Raw genomic sequence first — 18,676 nt, 5'->3', positions numbered from 1 at the left:
TGGGCCTCCACGGCCTGTTACCATAGCTTTGCTTTTTTTGTGGATTACTTTCCGACGCTGTGAGTAACTAGACAATATGACGATAGCTGAAAGAGGAATTGGAAACAATATGGACGGGAGTGCTCGAGGTATAATCACGGTTGCTTCCTGTGAGGACCGAGGAAACGCATTAGGCTGAGACCGGCGCCGATCGCCTCCCGGATGCAAGCCCACAGGGTCACCATTCCGCCAGCACACGCCGTGTGTTTTGTCGTTGCGAGGTTAAACCGTCTCTGCACTTCATTATCAAGCGCAAGGCCACGGCTGGGTGGACCCAGCGCCGGTCTGGACGGTAAGAAGCAGAAAAACTCTCTTGGCCCTGCCGGCTATCGAAGGCCGATTCCTCGGTCGTTCAGAAAGTATCTTAGTCCCTTTGGCGACTGAGCTCTCTCTCAGTGCTCCGCATCGGCATTTGACGTGGAATTGTTGTTAAGCAAATAAATGTTATTACAGTGCCTTGTTGCCGCAGAACACTGAAACTGCGACACATCTCTGTCCCTTCTACTTGTGCAGCTCAATAGGCGTTCGCTCCACACCGAACGTTATATAACCAACTGGAGCGTGGGCTGGGTTACTCTCCTGTACCAGCAGAGCTCTCAAAGCGCCTAATTGTTGTGCTGTTATTTCCACTTCACGGCCCACAAACTGGGTCCACCCACAACTTCTCTCTGCCTGCCTCGTCATGAGTGCAGACTGCTCTGTAAGCCATTAGCTCACTGTGGCTTGGATAGTTCTCTACGTCATCACTCCGTTGAGACCGGCTCTGAGCACCACACTGATCCGTATCAAAGGAATGTCGGCATTTGTCTCCCCGGGAGTAAAACAGCCGGATCGTTAAACTGTTCATTTCCATCTTCTCATGAGGCTAAGAACACGTACATGTCTACCGCCATGCCCACTATACGTCTTCATGTCTTTGCGTTTATTCGTGAGAGCCACAGTACGAGTGGTAATTTCCGAGGAACAGTCAGCATTTTTTTTCGGCGCCGCTGTGTCCTTCAGTCTTCGAGATAAAGCACCTGGAGCGTGAAGCTAGGGACTCATCTTTGTCCAGTTGGCAGGTTAAGACTGCACGCCCTCAAGGCGTGGCAAGGACCCCGTCCTCTGGGCTGTGACGTCATGCAATCTTCTCAATGGCGTGCTTCACAGCGATCGTTGTGGGAACCTCAAAGCTGATAACATTGGCCGAAACGCTTCCATCCAGCTGGAACATAAGAATGTGTGGGGATTTACCTCAGCCTTCATGGCGTGGCACAGTGACAACTTCGCGTTTTGCTTGGTCCCCTGCATGTGACCTGTTCCACTGCAAGCTCCATTTGCTGCCGCCTGCAGCTTACTGGTGCGGATCGAGACACGACAGCGTACAGAGGTACAGAACTGTGGGCCAATGTGTACCTGTACCTAAAGGTTCGCTCTGTACGACTGTAGCACTATGAATACTACGAAAATATGGGCAGCTGACGCCAATCACAGTGGCCGCGCGGTCTAAGGCATGAACTGTTTTCGCCTGCTTGAACACTGGGGTCGTGGGTTCGAATCCCACTCAAGGTATGGATGTCTGTGTGAGTTAGTTCTGTGTTATGTTGCCCTGTGTGCAGGTAGCGGCCTTGCGACGGGCTGATCCCCCTCCAAGGAATCCTACCGAATGTGTACAGGATTACGAAACTGAAAAAGGAGCCAAGACCCAGCAAAAGTCTATAGAGACACTGATGAACGAATGGATGGGCAGTTCACAGAGAATGAGACTTGAGAGAGGACAGACCCGACCTCTGGTCAGAGAGGTCGACACGTGATGACAAAAATGGAAAATGTCAAGACTGGCATTACAAAATCGGGTCATAAGCCCAAGGAGGGGTTCGACATAAAGGCGGCCTGACTGACCGTGACTTCGACTTGGACCGCATCACACAACGGGACTGATGACCACACTGCATCATGAGACCTGGGTTCTGGTCTACAGCCTCGTCAGTGACGTCTGGTTTCGGAATTTCGTCACCCACACAAAGACATGTCATATAAATACAAGCGCTGGAGACGGTGACGTCGTGGGACAGGAGCCTGAAGGACGGAGGGATAACTCGGGTCTACTCGAATGTGTTCCAACGCCGTCCAATGTCGAAATTCGGACAGCGGAAAATCTGAGACCGAAATGGCCATAAATGTGCACCTATAAGCTGAAAACTGGAAGAAGATTTAATCAGAGTGTTAAGGTGTTGCAGGTTGAACTAACCACCCTATCAGTCAACCCAGCTTGGATATCTCTCCCATCTGGACTCCCTTTATCACAGCAGAAGACAGAAAACTACAACTCCATCCAGTGTAGATTGTGTTGGTACTGTACAGAGGATCTGTCTCTTCAGTGATGATTCATATTCTGAATTTAAGAACAATAATCGTCAAATAGTGCATCGACATACGTGCTAGGCGTCTTGTCAGTTATGTTTGTCTTAACTCTCGCGATGTTTGCTGCTGCGCTTGGTTTGTATATCCTTTCTTGTGTTGGTGCTGGCGTCCTGAGGCAGGCACTAGCTGTACTGATTTGGGCCCAACTGAGTAGGTTCCCCCTGAAGACGGAGACAGAATCCAGTATTCGAAACGTGTGTCCCTATCTCCGGAGATGGGGACTAGCTCTATCGATTGGGTCCAACTGAATAGGTTTTACCTGAAGACGGAGACAGAATTCAGTCTGCGAAACGCTGTATGTTGTTAAATAAAAACAGGATGATTGTTAATGACCGGAAACACAATAACTGTATTAATATACGATCGTCACAAATTTTAGATCTGATGAATTCCTGTTAAGGAGCTGGCACCACCTGTTTCACAGCCACCTGCCATTTCTCTGTTACTGTACCTTGGATGTTCATTTATTTCATTGGCTGGCCTGCTGATACATGGATGGGAGAAATGACTGAACATTCAAATACCACACGGGCAGAAGTTGGAACAGAACCTTATAATAAGCCACAATTTCATCGTCCTTGAACATTCCAATTCATAATTACTCTCCCATCTGACACTGTACAGAAGTTTTGCAGATGAGGAAGTATTCTCAAATTTGGAAGAGTCGTTAAGGTTTGAGGCTTTCATGGCAGCAAAAATCTGAAGTGTGGACTTCTGAGTAAACCGAACACCGGAAGCACTGTGATTGCGGATAGTCATGAATATGAACAGTTGCAGACGGAAGACCGGATGTGGCGCATACCGGTACGCTGATGGCGTTATATAAACATTAGCGCCTGTGCACTTTCTCTCGGCCGTTAATCAGATGCTCGTCACGCGGCGCTGCGATCCGCATGCCGTATCACGTAACAACAATCTAAAGTTTTCACTACGCGAAGTGGACCAAGCGGCTAATGGGGGCGTTTCTCCTATTGACACGGATATGCCACGGGGCTCGATCCCCAGATACAAAAACTGAAGCATCGTGGTATTACTCAGTTTCGCGAGGCCAGTAGGCCATGGCACCCATGACATGCGGAGTGTGTAACCGTATAAAGGGGAAGTTCGTGCAGATCTTATTACCTGTAGGTCCCCAGTCTCTGCAGCTACTGAAACTCGCTGGTCACTTGATGGCACGCGAAAGATTGCGGGGGGGAGGGGGGTTCCCCCCCCCACAAAAAAAACGGCGGATTGCTTCTTACTTTGCTGTAAGACGCAGAGGTTCTGGCGTCGAAGTCGAGGATGGTTATGAATGAAGTGGTCGTGACCGGATATAACAGTCTAGCATTTCATGAAGAAAATAATTCCTCTTCTTCATTTTAGGCCAAACAAAGCATTCATGGCAAAACAGATACAATTTCTATTAATGAAGCGCCGAAACTAATTTAATTTCACACCGAAAAACATTATGCATGCATTTTTCTGTCACAATTACGAGTATTCATGATTTACTTCACGACACTGTCAGCATTTCGGATTATAGAGCGTCGAATAATCGGAAAATTAGTGAAATTAGTTGCAATTCATGTAGAAGGAAGCAGCCGTGGCCGATCACAGTTGCCGCGTGGTCCAAGGCACGAACTGTCTTCGCTCACTCGAACGCTAGGATCGTGGGTTCCAATCGCACTCAAGGCATTCATGTCTGTGTGTGCGTTTATTCTGTGTTTGTGTTGTCCTGAGCGTAGGTAGCTGGTTTGCGACGGGCTGATCCCCCGTCTAAGGAGTCCCACCAACTGCGTAAAAAAGATTACGAACCTGAAGAAGAGGTGAGAGTCCAACAAAGGGCTGCAGAGCCATTGTTCAATGAATGAAAAGTGGAAGCGGCCGTGGCCTAATTTTAAAACATCGCAATCAGACCCAAAGAGGGCAGTCGGTGTCCTTGGCTGAGATTCAGACCGGACATCCCCTGAAGGCAAGTGAGAAGTGTTACCATTGGAGCCAACTTGCTAAGTCTCATTGTTAAATACCGAAATTATTCTCAGCAGAAATGGCTACAGTAAGTCAACGAGTAATCAAGTTCGTGGCCTCGAAGTGTTAAGATGTAATCCTGCCATATGCCTGACTGGAGGGCACGGAGTTTCCCTTCCGTTCAATAACAGGAAACTAAACCTACTGAAGCAGGTCCAAAACGCCATACCCTGAGTAGACAACCTTAGGGAATACAAGTCCCATATATACGTATTTACTATCTTTCACCTCGGTACCATTGCCTTCAGCCTCATACACAATGGATACAAAGGGATTCTTCTCGAAGATAAAGCAGCCGAAGCGTGAAGCAGTTCCAGTTTGGAGGTTAAGAATACATGGAGCTTTAACTCAGCAACCCCTACACATCTTCATGGCGTGACAAAGGGGCAACCTTACTTTTAAAGACTACTGTCTTCTGCACGTGACGCCGTAGTCTGGTAGATCGTTACTGGCAGACGGCAGTAACCTTCATAGTAACCGTTGTGAGAGGGCCGCGCCATAGCTCAAGCGGTTAGTCGCTGGCTTCCCACCGCGGCGGCTCGGGTTCGATCCCGGGTCTGGTCAAGTGGGTTTTGTGGTGGACAAAGTGGCGCTGTGGCAGGTTTTCTCCGAGTACTTCGGTTTCCCCTGCCAATCTTCATTCCACCAATTGCTCCAGAATCACCCTCACCTATCATCTGGGGCTGGTACAATAGGCCAGAAGTGGCCGCAGAACAAGGCACTTAGTCCCACCCAACTAGCAATAAAAAAAACCGTTGTGAGAACTTCAAATCTGACATTAACCGGCTGTAGCGTGCAGATATTCATAATGGGTGGAGTTTTACCTCAACTGCCTCTATGGCAAACTTACGGAAGAACTTTCTAGTACATCTATCGAGATTTCCGGTCTGGCGATTTTGTTTCCCATTTTCACGTTGAAACCCTAATTCAGTAACTTTCTACTGATGCCACCGCACGGTGCTTCAATACACAATACATCTGGTCCTCTGTGTTTCAGCCCAAGCAGCCGTCGTGGAGAACGGCGATGAGTCTCACCATGAGGAGGATCCTGCTCGCCGCCCTTTGCGGTGAGTATCCAGCAGAACTGCAGCACGCTCGGGCCGCCTTAGCTGCTGGTAATGAGGGTGTCACTAGATACATACAAGTACTTCAGGGGCCCATGTGATGAGCTGGAAACACGCACTTACTCGCAAAGCTGGGTGCAGGCGACACGCAGTGTGTGCCCCGAAGCGGAAAGGAACGCGACCCACAAACCCGAGGGCCTTGTTTCCAATACTGCGATGACAATTTCTTCCCTGTTTGTTCATGCGAGATTTCAGTGTCTCACGGCCACGACTGTAAAGTGTATCATCTTCTGTGATATGATGCTGTACACTATGGTACAAGTACACTGACGTTTCGGAGGAACGTACTGAAGCCATCTTCAGATTTATTAATTTACTTTTCGACCCTGAAAATGGAGGGACGCCTTCTCGCGAAGCGTCGTCATACTTCTCCTAGACTTCCTATTGACTTGTGGTGCACCTAACGACGCTGTCAAGAGCCCGCACCATCCGGCATCGAATTTCTGGGTTATTAGTGAATATTCGGTTCGGGAGGACCTGAGTGACCATGGGCGAATTTCAAGCCCTGTTCCGATGTTTATCTAGAGGGACTGAGGAAAACTTAGAAAAATTTGTCAGGATAGCCGCTTGCCCGGCCGAGACTCGAATGCGAGACCTCCCAAATATGAAAGAATGCTACCCACTGCAACGCCCACTTATGCAGTACGCGCATTCTTTGCATCGGAACGACGTGAACCGTGGCTGACACGTGTAACTGTTCCTTTACTGGGTTCGAGGTTCTCACAGAGGTGATTATGATGAGTCCTGTGGTCTGCGGTGTAACGCCGTTCAGTCTGATGGCAGCTTACCAACGTTTGTGCTTGCCACTTGCTTATTTGGCTTACTCTTCGTTCCTGAGTACGTTCATCCGAAATATCGCTGAACTTCTACCGGATTACACGGCGTCAATTCGCCTCGGCCACCACACAACACGATTCCATGTTGCCACGCCCCAGAATGGAGCTCAGGCAACGAGCAGAAAGCGAGCACTCACATTCTCTCCTGCTTCCGTGCAGGTTAGCTACACTGGTTGCGAAAACCGTTCTGAAATTTATAGAGCAAGAATTGTTACAAAGAAAAGCAGACTACACATTAATTCTCCGTGCACAAGCCGCCAAATTACATTCAACAATTTCATTTTCGTTCTCCTTAGCTCTGTTTACTTAACCGAACAAAGTGGCACACGGATTCTCTCGCGTTGTGTAAAAATGCGAAGGCTTACAACGGCAATGGGATGGCTCATTCAGTACAGTGACTATATTACGGGCTGGGTGACAGAAGAATCGGGGTTCGATTCCCGGGAAAGAGATCTGTGTCTTTTCTCCACTGCGTCCTAACCAGTTCTAAGCTCACCTAACCTCGAACCGACTGGGTACCTCAGGTTCCTTGCAGTAAAACGGCCGGGGCATGGAGCAAACGCTCACCTCCCTCTAGCGCCGAGGTTAATCATCAGTGGAGCCATACTTTCACTTCCCCACACATCTTAATTTTTTGGTGGGTTATTTTACGATGCTCTAGACTTATACTCGAGAGGTACTTGGTTCGAATTTCGGACTGAACATCAATTATCCTGAGATTTTCGTTGTTTTCTTCAGTCCCTCCAGGTAAGCCGGGAGAGTACCGCAAGGAAGCAACAACTTCCTTCCAGATCATTTCCTATTCATCTGCCATCCTACCATTCCTCGCTATGTACGTAGTATAGCTACTGACGGCGGTGTATGAAGTTCATATTTCAGCAATGCTTGCTGCCAGATGGTTCACAATATTTTGTGTTCCCGTCTGCTTTCTAAAACCCAAAGACTAAGGCACATGAAACTCTAATTGTAACAAAAGATTTCGAAACAACCGGACCAGGTTCCTGTGATCCTGTCAATCCTGTCCACGGTATAGCATCCCCCTTCAGCGGGTGACAGGAAACAGACTAATAAAGAAATTATCTGTTGTTTGAGAACCCAAAAAGCTCACTGCCCCTGCATTGAAGACAGTTCCGAGCCAGCTCATAGCCTCACAAACCGAGCTCTGACTCGCGGTCGTTAACCGTCCGGTTAATTTCTTTCTTGCATGTTTACATCTCGCGGATGTGGGCAGGGTTTGCCCTTGGGTTGTGGTGCATTCCGGGGCCCTAAATGGGGGCCGGCCGCACAACTTTGCTGCTCCACTGTTCCTATTGGCCCAGACGAGGCACCAATCCCCATTCCCCCCCCGGTGCTTTTAGAAACAAATACAGATAATCACGCATCTTATTTACTTATAACCTGATCTACCTCCGAGATGTCAGAAAACAACACAAGAACGGAATTAGCCTCACAAAGTGTTTCTGACCTGATGATGTTCTCCTGCTGCAGGCCTCTCGCTCCTGCCAAGGTGGACGCGCTGCGACCTGCCCAGGGTTCCCGACGCAGACATCACGCCGGTACGTATCCAGGCCAGCTGTACACGGCGTTCAGGAGTGGTCTTCCTCGGTCCCTCCAGGCAAATGCAGTATAACTAAATGGAGTCGGTCCTCCTTCAGAAGCTGCCAGTCACTCAGCTACTCAAGAATTTCCAAACGCCTTACGAAACACGATGGTTCATTACCGTGTTCACAAGAATCCGCCACTGGTCCCCATCCTGAGCCATTCTGTCTCTCTAAGATTCTTTTTAATATTATCCACCCACCTACGTCTTGGTCTTCCCAGTGGTGTCTTCCCTTCTGACTTTCCCATCAATATCCTATATACATTCCTTGTCTCCCCCATTCATGCTATATGCCCTGCCCACTTCATCCTCCTTGACTTTATCATTCTAATTATACTTGGAGAAGAGCACAAGTTATAAAGCTCCTCATTATGCAGCTTTCTCAACCTCCTGTCACTTCATCCCTCTTCGGTCTAAATATTCTGCTCGGCACCCTGTTCTCAAACACCCTCAGTCTACGGTCCTCCCTTAATGTCAGAGACCAAGTTCCACACCCACACAGAACCACAGGTAAAATTATAGTACCTCAAATTAGACTTTACACATACTTTCGAATTCATGATCGTGATCATTGTACTGTTCCACGCTACTGACGTAGTCACACAAATCGTAAGCAAATAAGCGGGCTAGTTATTTCTTGGTTTTCCCCGAGACAACAGCCTCAGCCGGTCCCCCAAATCCTCGGCGACCTCAGATCTCACAGCCACCAAACGTTTGGCAACACTGGAATAGCAACAATCGAGATGGGGCTGTACACCGAGGATGGACGAAAGCCGGACAGTGGGTTCGATCTGGCCACTTCTGGGCTCCATTTGGTTTTACACTTTTTACTTAACTCATTACCCAATACAGAGTCCAGACTACAGGCTGGAAGACGAAGGAATCGGGATTGATTCTCTGCAGAGGCAGATATTCCTTCTCCACAGCATCCAGACCGGCTTCGAGGGGTCACTCGCCCTTCTATCCAGTGGGAATCTTGTCCACTTTTAGGGGATGGGGGAGACAGCGATCGTTGCTTGTAGCCAATCACCCCCATCTCGCTCAGACGTTAAGAATGCATGGAGTTAAACCACAGCACCCCCATCCGTCTTTTGGTACGATGCTAAATTAAGCACAAGGACAAATACGCCGTTTACTTTATTAACAATGTGCCCCTGACGTAGACTATAGCCGAAGAACACGAACTGGAGGGAACGCTTAGAATGTTACACGCATAGAGATGTGTAGCCCGCCAGCAAGAACACTTGCCCAACTCTGGTGCATTCTAATCATAAATGTGTTGCGTCACCTTTATTTCGCTTGGTGGGAGGTGGAGTCCAGTTGGGTCCAATCGACACGGCGGCCACTGATTGGCCTATTGTAGCCTGCTCCGAGTGATTATGATGATGGAGAATTTGGTGGCATGAAGATTGGCAGGGGAAACCGAAGTACTCGGAGAAAACCTACCCCAGCGCCACTTTTTCCACCACAAATCCCACTTGACCAGACACGGGATCGAACCCGGGCAGCCGCGGTGGGAAGCCAGCGACTAACCGCTTGAGCTATGGCGCGACCCGCTGAGTCACCTTACGGACGAAGTGGATTTCTAAACAGTAGAACAGTTGGGCATTGCTCTTTTCTGGGTTAGTGTACGCTGCGCTCAGTTTCTCAGACGGTGCAGTGCCGAAGAGTAGGATGATCGGCGAATGATTCACTGGAAAGGAGCGATCGTGACCTAACCGAGGTGCTGTCCTGGCGTTTGCTTGGACGGACCGAGCAAACACCACTAGAACCCTCAGTCAATATAGCCTGAGTACAGGCCGGGATTCGAGTCGACCACCTCCAAAATATGAGTCCAGTGTTGCCGTTATAACAACCTGCTCCCTTTGGGCAACGTCCATCATCTGCGATATAAATGGACCATTTCCACGCCCACTTAGAGGCCATGAAGCCCGATGTTCCAACACGGCTACGGTAACCACTGGAGGGATAAGTCCGGAGCGCTGTGACGTGGTACTAGGGTCCAGCCGATTATGGTTAGCTCACACTGAGTCACTCTGACACTTTGGTCTGTTGCAGCCTCCTCTGGCGGCGAACTCTAACGGCTGGCGACCGATGCTACCCTCCTCCGAGAGGGCAACAACAGCACCCAGCAGTCGAGCGGCCTCCCTCCAGCACCCAGTTCTCAGCAAGTTACAGGCACACATGCTGACGGCAGAGCGCAACAAGCGTCTGCAGAGCGCCGCAACTTCCAATAAGGTGGAGACGTACGTAATGCCGCCTCCTAGCATCCTGGGCTCATTTACCATGTTTGGCCGCGCCACTGTGAAGGCGCGCGACAACAAGAAGGGAGTGCTCGAACACCTGGTGCCGCCACCCGTGCAGCAGGGCGAGAGCCAGCAACACTTCCGGTACGAGCGGCCCCCGGATGAGTACCGCCCTTCGTTCTACTTCCAGGAGCCCTCCAAGAACAAACAGTTCTTCCCGTCAGAGCAGGTCGGAGAGTTCCCAGCAGCGTACGCGCCGCTGGGGGACGCGGGGAACTTCGAGCCATTCTATAAGACATTCTCGCGCACCACGACCAAGTTCGGGAACGGCGACGTCACACTGCTGCCGCAGTCAGTGGGCATCCAGGTGAGCAGTTCGGCGTCGTTTCCGCATCCCGGACAGGTAGAGGACGTGCGGCTTCGCCCCAGCAGGCTGAATGTGGCGACGGGAACGCATCTGTCCGACCAGTCTTTCATTCTCCCTAGCTCTTCGCCCGTCACGTCGTTCGAGAACCAGGCGTACGTGACCACGTGGCCCCCCGCGCCCCAGCAGCAGTACTTCTCCAAACCGTCCCAACGGCCCGCAACCCGACCTTACTTCCAGGAGGCCGACGTGGCTGACGGTAACGGGAGCCCGCTCGCGCCAACGCAGATCCCATCGAGCCAGACGTACATCAGGAAGCCGATATTCTCCGAGCAAACCACTGTCCTGCCACTTCACATAAACGAGGTGCGCCTGCGCAAACCACTACTGCCCACTCCTCTCACAGAGGAAGAGGACAGCGAGTCGCCCAAGGACCCGTACCTCTTCACAGACGACCAGAATGACGTGCGCACTTACCAATCACAGAGGATTCGTCTGCCGGCTACTTCTCCCCCGGAAGAAGAGAAACAGCCACAGGAAGTGATCGTGGAGGCATACCATCCCAAGCGACCCGTAAACCGGCGTCCAGACGCCCGGAGACCAAGCTACAGCCAAAAGCAACCAGAGGGCGAGGGGCAGAGCCGCAACAAGCCGCCCGAGCAGAAGCTGAAGCAGCGCAAACGGCGGCCCATCTCGGAGGAAGTGGCGACACAGGCGAGCGCTCCCGACCCAGAGGACACGCCCCCCACACCTGTTACTCTTGATTCTTCGGCATTCCACTCGAGGAAGAGGATGCCCACCGCCGACAGGGGGCGTGTAAGGGACCGTACGCGCGCCCGGCCCCCTAGACCGCACACAACAGAGAAATCGATCACCGAGTCGCCGTGGAGTAGTGACGATTACGTGTACGCTCCCGAGCTGCAGAGCACGTCACACGAGTTGTACGAGCCGCAAACTCTGAACGAGGTCACGGGAGATGACTTCATGTCCACCAAGTCGGGGATACAACCCACCACGACCACCACGAGCACTACCACCACAACCACAACAACAACAACAACCACGCCACCGACTACCACTGCAAGGTCCAGGCTTCGGTTCCCCGGCAACACGACACGACCGAGGTTCAGCCTCAGGGACCACAAAGAGCGCCTGGAACGCCTGTCAGCCCTGTCGAGGAAACCCGCGGTCGAGACGAAGCCGGAGGAAGGCGAGGCGAGCCGAGGGCGGAACCGCTCCAAAGGAAGCGTCAAGCAGCAGGATGACGAGGAGGAGCCCAGCAGGAGCACAGTGAGGCTGAGGGACGCCCAGCGCGGGCGCCATCGTCCCTCAACCTCCACCAGTACCACCACAGAGTCACATGTGACTACGGAACCAAGCTCGACGACGGACCGGTTGAACCACTTCAAGCCCTCACATAGCCGCTACCGTCCCAGTAAGTACTACGGCGGTTATCGAACCAGAACCACAGAGGCGGCGACCGATGCGGAGACGAGTGTCTCTTCCACAACACTGCGCACGGTGGTCAAACCAAAGCCCGTGTTCTCAGTGACCAGGAAGCCCTTCCCACTACGGACGCGCCCGATGCGCGTCACCACTAGCACCACCACGGAGCTGGCGCCACTGATAGAAGACTCTGCCGTCAGCGCCAACGAGCCTGAGGCCATCGTGACCGAGGCCAGTACGCGCGCCACGAGTTACGAGGCACTGAAGGCCACAGAAAACGAAATCGCTCCCGTCATGTCCGAGAAGGCGGACACCACGACTGTCGAGGATGCTGAAACCGAGACCCCTGCCACCGATCTACCCTCCCCAGCTCAGGACACCTTGTCCCCTTCCCAGATCGTAGCTGATCTCACATCTTCAGCCACCTCTGGCGGTTATTTCAGCAAGCTCTCCAACTTGAGGATCACCATGGCGACTGAGGACCCCATCCTGCCCATCGAGGCGTTCTTTCCGATCAGAGCCAGCAGAGATGTCCTGACCTAACGAGGTCAACGCACATAAAGGTTTTATTTATTGAGTGCATTCACGAACCTAGAATAATACCAAAGCAGACTCTTGTGCCTGAAGCCTTGGGCCACAGATTTGCAAGACATTAACGTTACTACCCATTAAACTGAACACGAAAATAGCGCTCCGATTTTAGGCTTTCTATGCGTTACTACAACAGATACATTTACCAGGACACGAATTCTCTTTACGAAGCAGCGGAGCGCATTTCAGTTGCTAAAAGCAGTCTTTAATTGTGCACCAGTTTGTCTGCAATCCAAATAAAGCATTGCAGCATCTAAGACAGGCCGGACACGTGTGCTGTGCGCATACGCGGAACAATCACTTAACCGAAAACACTCCAGTCTCTCAATTCTCAGGCACATGAAGACGGATAGGGGTGGGGGTGGGGCTCCGTAATGTAAGTCACAGTAAAACTATCAGCCCCAAATGAAATTCAGTTCGCTGAGAAGGGCCCGTGACTTCCCTGGAAGAAGTGGAGAAACGGAGAACAGAAAAAGAAAGGCAAGCGTTGATGATAGGGCCATCTGTGAAGGAATGTATTAATTCTAAATGGCGTTTCATTTTGTGGTTTCTTTACGAGAAGAAAGGAAAAAGTTGGNGTTAGGCCAGGCGAAAGAAATCGATATTTAATGCGAAGTTCTGCAGAAAGGGTTCCTTTTGGCTGCATTTAACTTCCGTAAGCATCAGTCAGAACTGTCACTCAAGACATTAGAGGGAACACATTTCAAAATTCATCATTATACATCAGCAAATAAAAAGTCATCACGCGGCATTTTCATTTTCAAATTCTGAATTGTTTACTCACAGTTGTGGTACGGTGCTGCGTGCGAGTTAATTGATCATAAGCAACGATAAAATTACGAATGCAAAAAGGGTCACATTTATTTCACTACAAATACGTAATTGGGATGGTGAGGTTTTCGTGAAATCCAAAAGGTGAACGTCATCTTTGGGGAACGCTGTTTTAAAGTTTTTTTGGGGGGTGGGGGGGGAATTGGGTTTTTACAACCCAATAAGAGTAAATGAAACCATTTCGAATACTGAGTGCCAGTATCTTAGTGTTTCCTGTGTGGTACAACTGAACTTTTATATGTATTTTTTAGATGTTTTAAGTTGGTTATTTAACGACGCTCAGTATCGAGACTATAAAGCGTCAATGATAGGATGATTAATGAAAACGGAACAGTTGGTGGAATGCGTACTGACTGGGGAAACCGATGTACTCGGAGAAAACCTGCATCACTGCCTGCCTCTTTGCCCACTACAAATCTCACATGGCCTGACCTGAGATCGAACCCGGGCCGCCATAGTAGGAAGTATTATCTAACACGAATTTCACGCATCAAATGACAGTTAAGTGTTACTGAACCTCTTTTAAAAGTCAGAGAACCAGTTCATGTAGGATTCGGTGTTCATGTCTCATAGCAGTTGTACTGACAACCTCCACTGTCTCTCTCTCTGTGTACAAACAGGAGACATAAACTGAGCAGATCTCTGTGACAGGAGCAGGCATGCTGCTTTCCTGTGGCGAGTTAACGTGCGCGTATCTGAACCTCTGCCATCTATCAGCCTTCTTCGCAACTACGGCACTGATGCTCTTTTACACAGTAAGAACGTACACTTGCGAAGCCGTGGTGAATCGCCGGCTTTCCTCCGCGGCGGCCCGGTTTCGATCCCAGTTCATGTAGTAGTTATGATGGATAAAATGGAACTGTGGCAGGTTTTCTCCAAGCACTTCGGTTTCCCCTGCCAATTCTCATCCGGGGCTGGTTGCAGGCGTACCAAGTGAACTCAGTTTCACTCCATCCAACGAATAAAAAAACACCTGTCACCGCACCCATAAGGTCTGGGGGTAAATCTGAATCAAGCTGGAACCTCCAGTGACCCAATCCCTGGCACAGGAACACAGCGCCACTGTCCCGAAGTTCTGACCGCCCCCTGTGCCCCGCCTCACAGATTTAACTTGTACAGTTTTATACTTTGTTAGCGGGCCGATCTCTTGACCGGATATTTATGCTTTATGTATTATGCAGAGACAACATAACTTCCAATTATTTGTTTATAATTAAAATTGTCTGTAAATAAACAATTAAACTATTACATGTCTCCTTAATCTCATAGGCCAGTCGAAGTCAAACAGTGGTTCGCGAGCTGCAGCCGTCGATGCAGCTCGTAGTAGGAAAAATTGGCCAGTCCCTTTTCCTACAAATGAACTAAGTATATTATAAATCCGCTGGGTGGAAATCCTATGCCCTGCGCCATCCGATCAACGTCTGTTTGCGGCTCCCGAACTTCTGATAATTGTCACGTGTCGCTGGCTCCGACGATCAGTAAGTTTGGCCACCTCTGCTATGAGCCATATGCATCTTCGACGGAAGCATGAGGCCGTGGGGATGCAGCACCTAGTTACATTGCTCACCAACAGCGCTGAGTGACCCGTGGTCCTGGGTTACATGTCTCGAAGCACCTTTGCTCCTGAGAAGGTTCCTGGGAACCTCTAAAAAGTTCACATGAAGTACCAGCAACGGTCCCCAGATTTGCGGAGACAATTTACCGAAGCCCAGGTGTCGGGGCCACCTGCACCGTGTATTGTAGCAATGGGCCTACCATTCCAAGGAAAACATGCTAACTGTAGCAATGGCCCTACATTTCACTGTGAGTGCGTGTGTTCGATTCACGCGACTGCCGAATAGAGGCATACACCACTGCTCAGTTAATGTCGCATTGTCTCTCGTTTTAACATGCTTACGCGACCCTCTGGAGCAGGCATGTCAAACTCAACTTATAAATAATAAACCTATAAATAATAGTCCAGGGCCGCACTTCAAAATAGAAATATACATTAGATTTTGATACAAGGAAATTTAATTCCATTTATTACTTAGGAATAATTTCAATATAATTACCTAAAGTCACATATCTTACAGTTTTAAAAAACAAGAGAATGCCATTTTTGACAAGTATCAAACAGCTTTTCAATATGTAAAAATAGAGATTACATAAGAAATTATGTTAGAAATAGCAAAACATTGAATTTCCTGCAGCCTGCTAATTTATGTCTGCGTGAGACTTCTTGTCTTCTGGTCTGCTGGAAAATTGTCTTTACAAAAAATATTTCTACTAAAATTTTAATATTGATTTTAATATCAATTAGCTCTAAAAGTTGAGGGGCCGCACTTTGTGGGTATGGGGGCCGCATATTTGACAGGGCTGCTCTGGAGCATATGGCATCCGTTTCACTTCAGTTTCTTAAACTTATAGATAGTCGGTAGGGCTCCTTGGATGGGGGAACAGCCCGTCGTAAAGCCGAAACCTACACGCAGAACAGCATAAACACAGAACAAACGCACACAGATATCCGTGCCTTCAGTGGGATNTCCCCCTCCTCCAAAAAAAAAAAGGTTTCTTGTCTATGTAGTTCAGGCAGATTGCCAAAAGGTGTCATGTGCTGACAAATATAGCAGTTCATGGTAAAGGCAGCATTTTTCACGCTTCACACACATCTTCCCATTGCCAAGTAGCTGTGACTTTTCAAAAAAAAAAAAAAGTGCTTTCTACAGTTTACATTATTCATGATGATCGTGTAAGCGCTTCTGGTATGAGTTCGGTCGCCAGGCTTGTCCACAACCGTGTCCGACATAACTACCCAACTTCATGGAACCGAATGTTTCTGAGAAGCCACCAGTTGCTCAGCCACTCAAGAGATCCCCAAGATTCTATGGAACCCGAAGGTTCATTACCATGCTCACAAGAGCCCGCCACTGGTCCCTGTTCTGAACTAAATGAATCCAGCCTACACCTCCAGCCCATTTCTCTAAGATCCGGTCTAATATTATCCTCCAATCTATGCCCATGTTTTCGTAATTGTTTCTTTCTTTTAAATTTTGCTACCAAAACTTTGTACCAACTTCTCTTGTCTCCCATGAGTGCTACACGTCCACCTCATCTCAGCCTCTCTGAGTTGATCACATTGACAGTGGCGACCTCTGCTGAGAAACTGCGCCTCTAGACTAACCCTATTACTACGCTGTCTCTCCGTGGAGTGCGGTTTCAAAACGTCCCCGAGTAGCCACAAAGTGTATCGGTGGATCAGTGGAAGGTATGTCTCTGGAAACCTCAGTTGTCACACTTGGTAGTGCTGCTATCTAGAGTTCCCCCCACCACCGACAAAGGCAGAAACTGCAACACCGACTGAGGTATGAGTCCCTTCACTTCTGCTTACTGCTGCTTCTTTAACTACTGACGGCTCCACTTAATAGTAAGACAGACACATACGTCGGGAGGGGGGGGGGCTGTTGAACACTAAACAGGAGTGTTAAGTGGCCACTGTACATCGAGACGGCCTCTGCGATAAGGCTATATGCAGGAAACGTGGACAGCAGGAGAAATTCTCCTACCACACACTCCATCAGTGCCCAGCTCTGGCCAGGCATAGAATGACGTATCTGTACGGCTGGAGAAGTAACTCACAGCGGACCCAACTGGATGCTTTGGGCGACCACAAGGAGTTTGGCCTGGTGACTGGATGTACTGACACGCTTATACACACGACTCGGAACTACAAGTAATTACAGCGCCACCGCTGATTTCCACACTTTACAAATCACAAGCACATGCTAAGTCTTCTCAGTCAATTTCCACTAGTCGTTTCCTGGCAAAGAGCCTTAACGATTGAGATTCTTCGGCTTCTGTGGGTACGTCGTTGCCCGCTGGTTAACACTCCACAACTAGACTATAACGTCATCTCTTCTGAACCTCCCTTGCAGAACCCAGCTCTCAAAAAACTACTGCGAGGTTGGCGGCAATTACACACAAACCTCTTAGTCTTCTCTTCACAGACTGACTTTCAACTGACAACTGTGTCAAAGTCAAAGTCACATTGCGACTGACAGTCGGTCAGTCAGTCACTAAATCTTGGTTACAGTCTTGTTTTTGTGGGGCACCCTCTCTGACGAGAGGATGGGTCTGTCTTTTGTATATGCTGCTGGCCATTGCCAGAGAAGGTTTTCCCGGGTCCTAGTCCCCTGGGACTCGCGACCATATTTTACTGTCTCAGATCTGAGACTTCCCTTTTCCTTAACTGGGTTGCCCCGGTTGTCTTCAAAATAACTCCTCGACACGGACCACATAGAAAACACCGCTTCCAACATCAACTCTACTGGTGTACAGACGTGTTTACGCGCCGTTGCACAGCAGTTGCTGTTGTCTCGTCGTCTGTTTCGAGGTCTTTGCCTAGCAACGGGTTTAACAGTATTTTGAAAGGTTTAGTTTCGAGAGGTTCGATACCACAAACGTCGAATGATATGAGGGGAGGTGCTGGAGGGAATTAGGAAGCCGGCAGACGGTACCTAGTCCAAGTCGGAAGCAGGTACATCTCAGGGTGGCGTACCGTTTTGCAGATTATTCAACGAACTGAACTGTTCGCGCTCCACTTCGCGGGCTGACGCACTTTCTAGACACCACGGTGCAGTGTGGTTCGAGGAAGGCCTTGGCATTGAAACCAACTTTCCACTGCCGTAGTGAAAGTGCCAGCTGGAAGCACAGTTCAGTTTTGTAGGTTTTCGCGGAGATCAAGATTTGTTTATCCGATTTACTGTTTGTTTAACATCGCCACAAGCAACACGGAGTATGCAGCGTCACAGAGACAACACGGCAGTGAATAATGACTTGGAAGGGATGTTGAAGGGGGGACCATGACCTCATTTGATGTAGTAGCCGCCCTGGAAGGACAGAGGAGGAAAACAGAACAACTTGCCCCTATAGTCAATGTCCCAGCCAAGATTCGAAACCCATATCTCTGCGTATAAGAGTCAAAAGCTTTGCCACTTGAGCTAGCTTGCCGCGTGTGGCTGCTGGGTTATGACACATCGTAGTCTCGTAGGCCGTTACCGATGTTTCGGAGCAACATATTGCCTCAGTCTTCGAGATAGGCATCATTCACACAAAGGTAATACGTACGTTCCTCTGCGATGTCATAACCCACGAGACCACAATATAAATATTTCGGAGATGGTTACATTGTATTGTCACGTGTATGTGTG

The 18,676-nt window shown here is 49.4% G+C and overlaps 1 protein-coding gene across 1 annotated transcript; it reads left to right on the top strand.

Annotated features, from left to right (window-relative positions):
- Positions 1-76: 76 nt before the first annotated feature.
- Positions 77-12,608, top strand: LOC111863262 (flocculation protein FLO11). Its single transcript, XM_023849423.1, has 4 exons — positions 77-128; positions 5,447-5,516; positions 7,898-8,024; positions 10,068-12,608. Exons 1-4 carry the CDS (start codon positions 77-79, stop codon positions 12,606-12,608), a joined length of 2,790 nt encoding a protein of 929 aa, XP_023705191.1.
- Positions 12,609-18,676: the final 6,068 nt, after the last annotated feature.

Source organism: Cryptotermes secundus, unplaced genomic scaffold, assembly GCF_002891405.2.
Source record: "Cryptotermes secundus unplaced genomic scaffold, Csec_1.0 scaffold929, whole genome shotgun sequence".
Taxonomy (NCBI): domain Eukaryota; kingdom Metazoa; phylum Arthropoda; class Insecta; order Blattodea; family Kalotermitidae; genus Cryptotermes; species Cryptotermes secundus.
The sequence above is the reverse complement of the archived record's forward strand: the minus strand, read 5'-3'. Positions and strand labels throughout refer to the sequence as shown.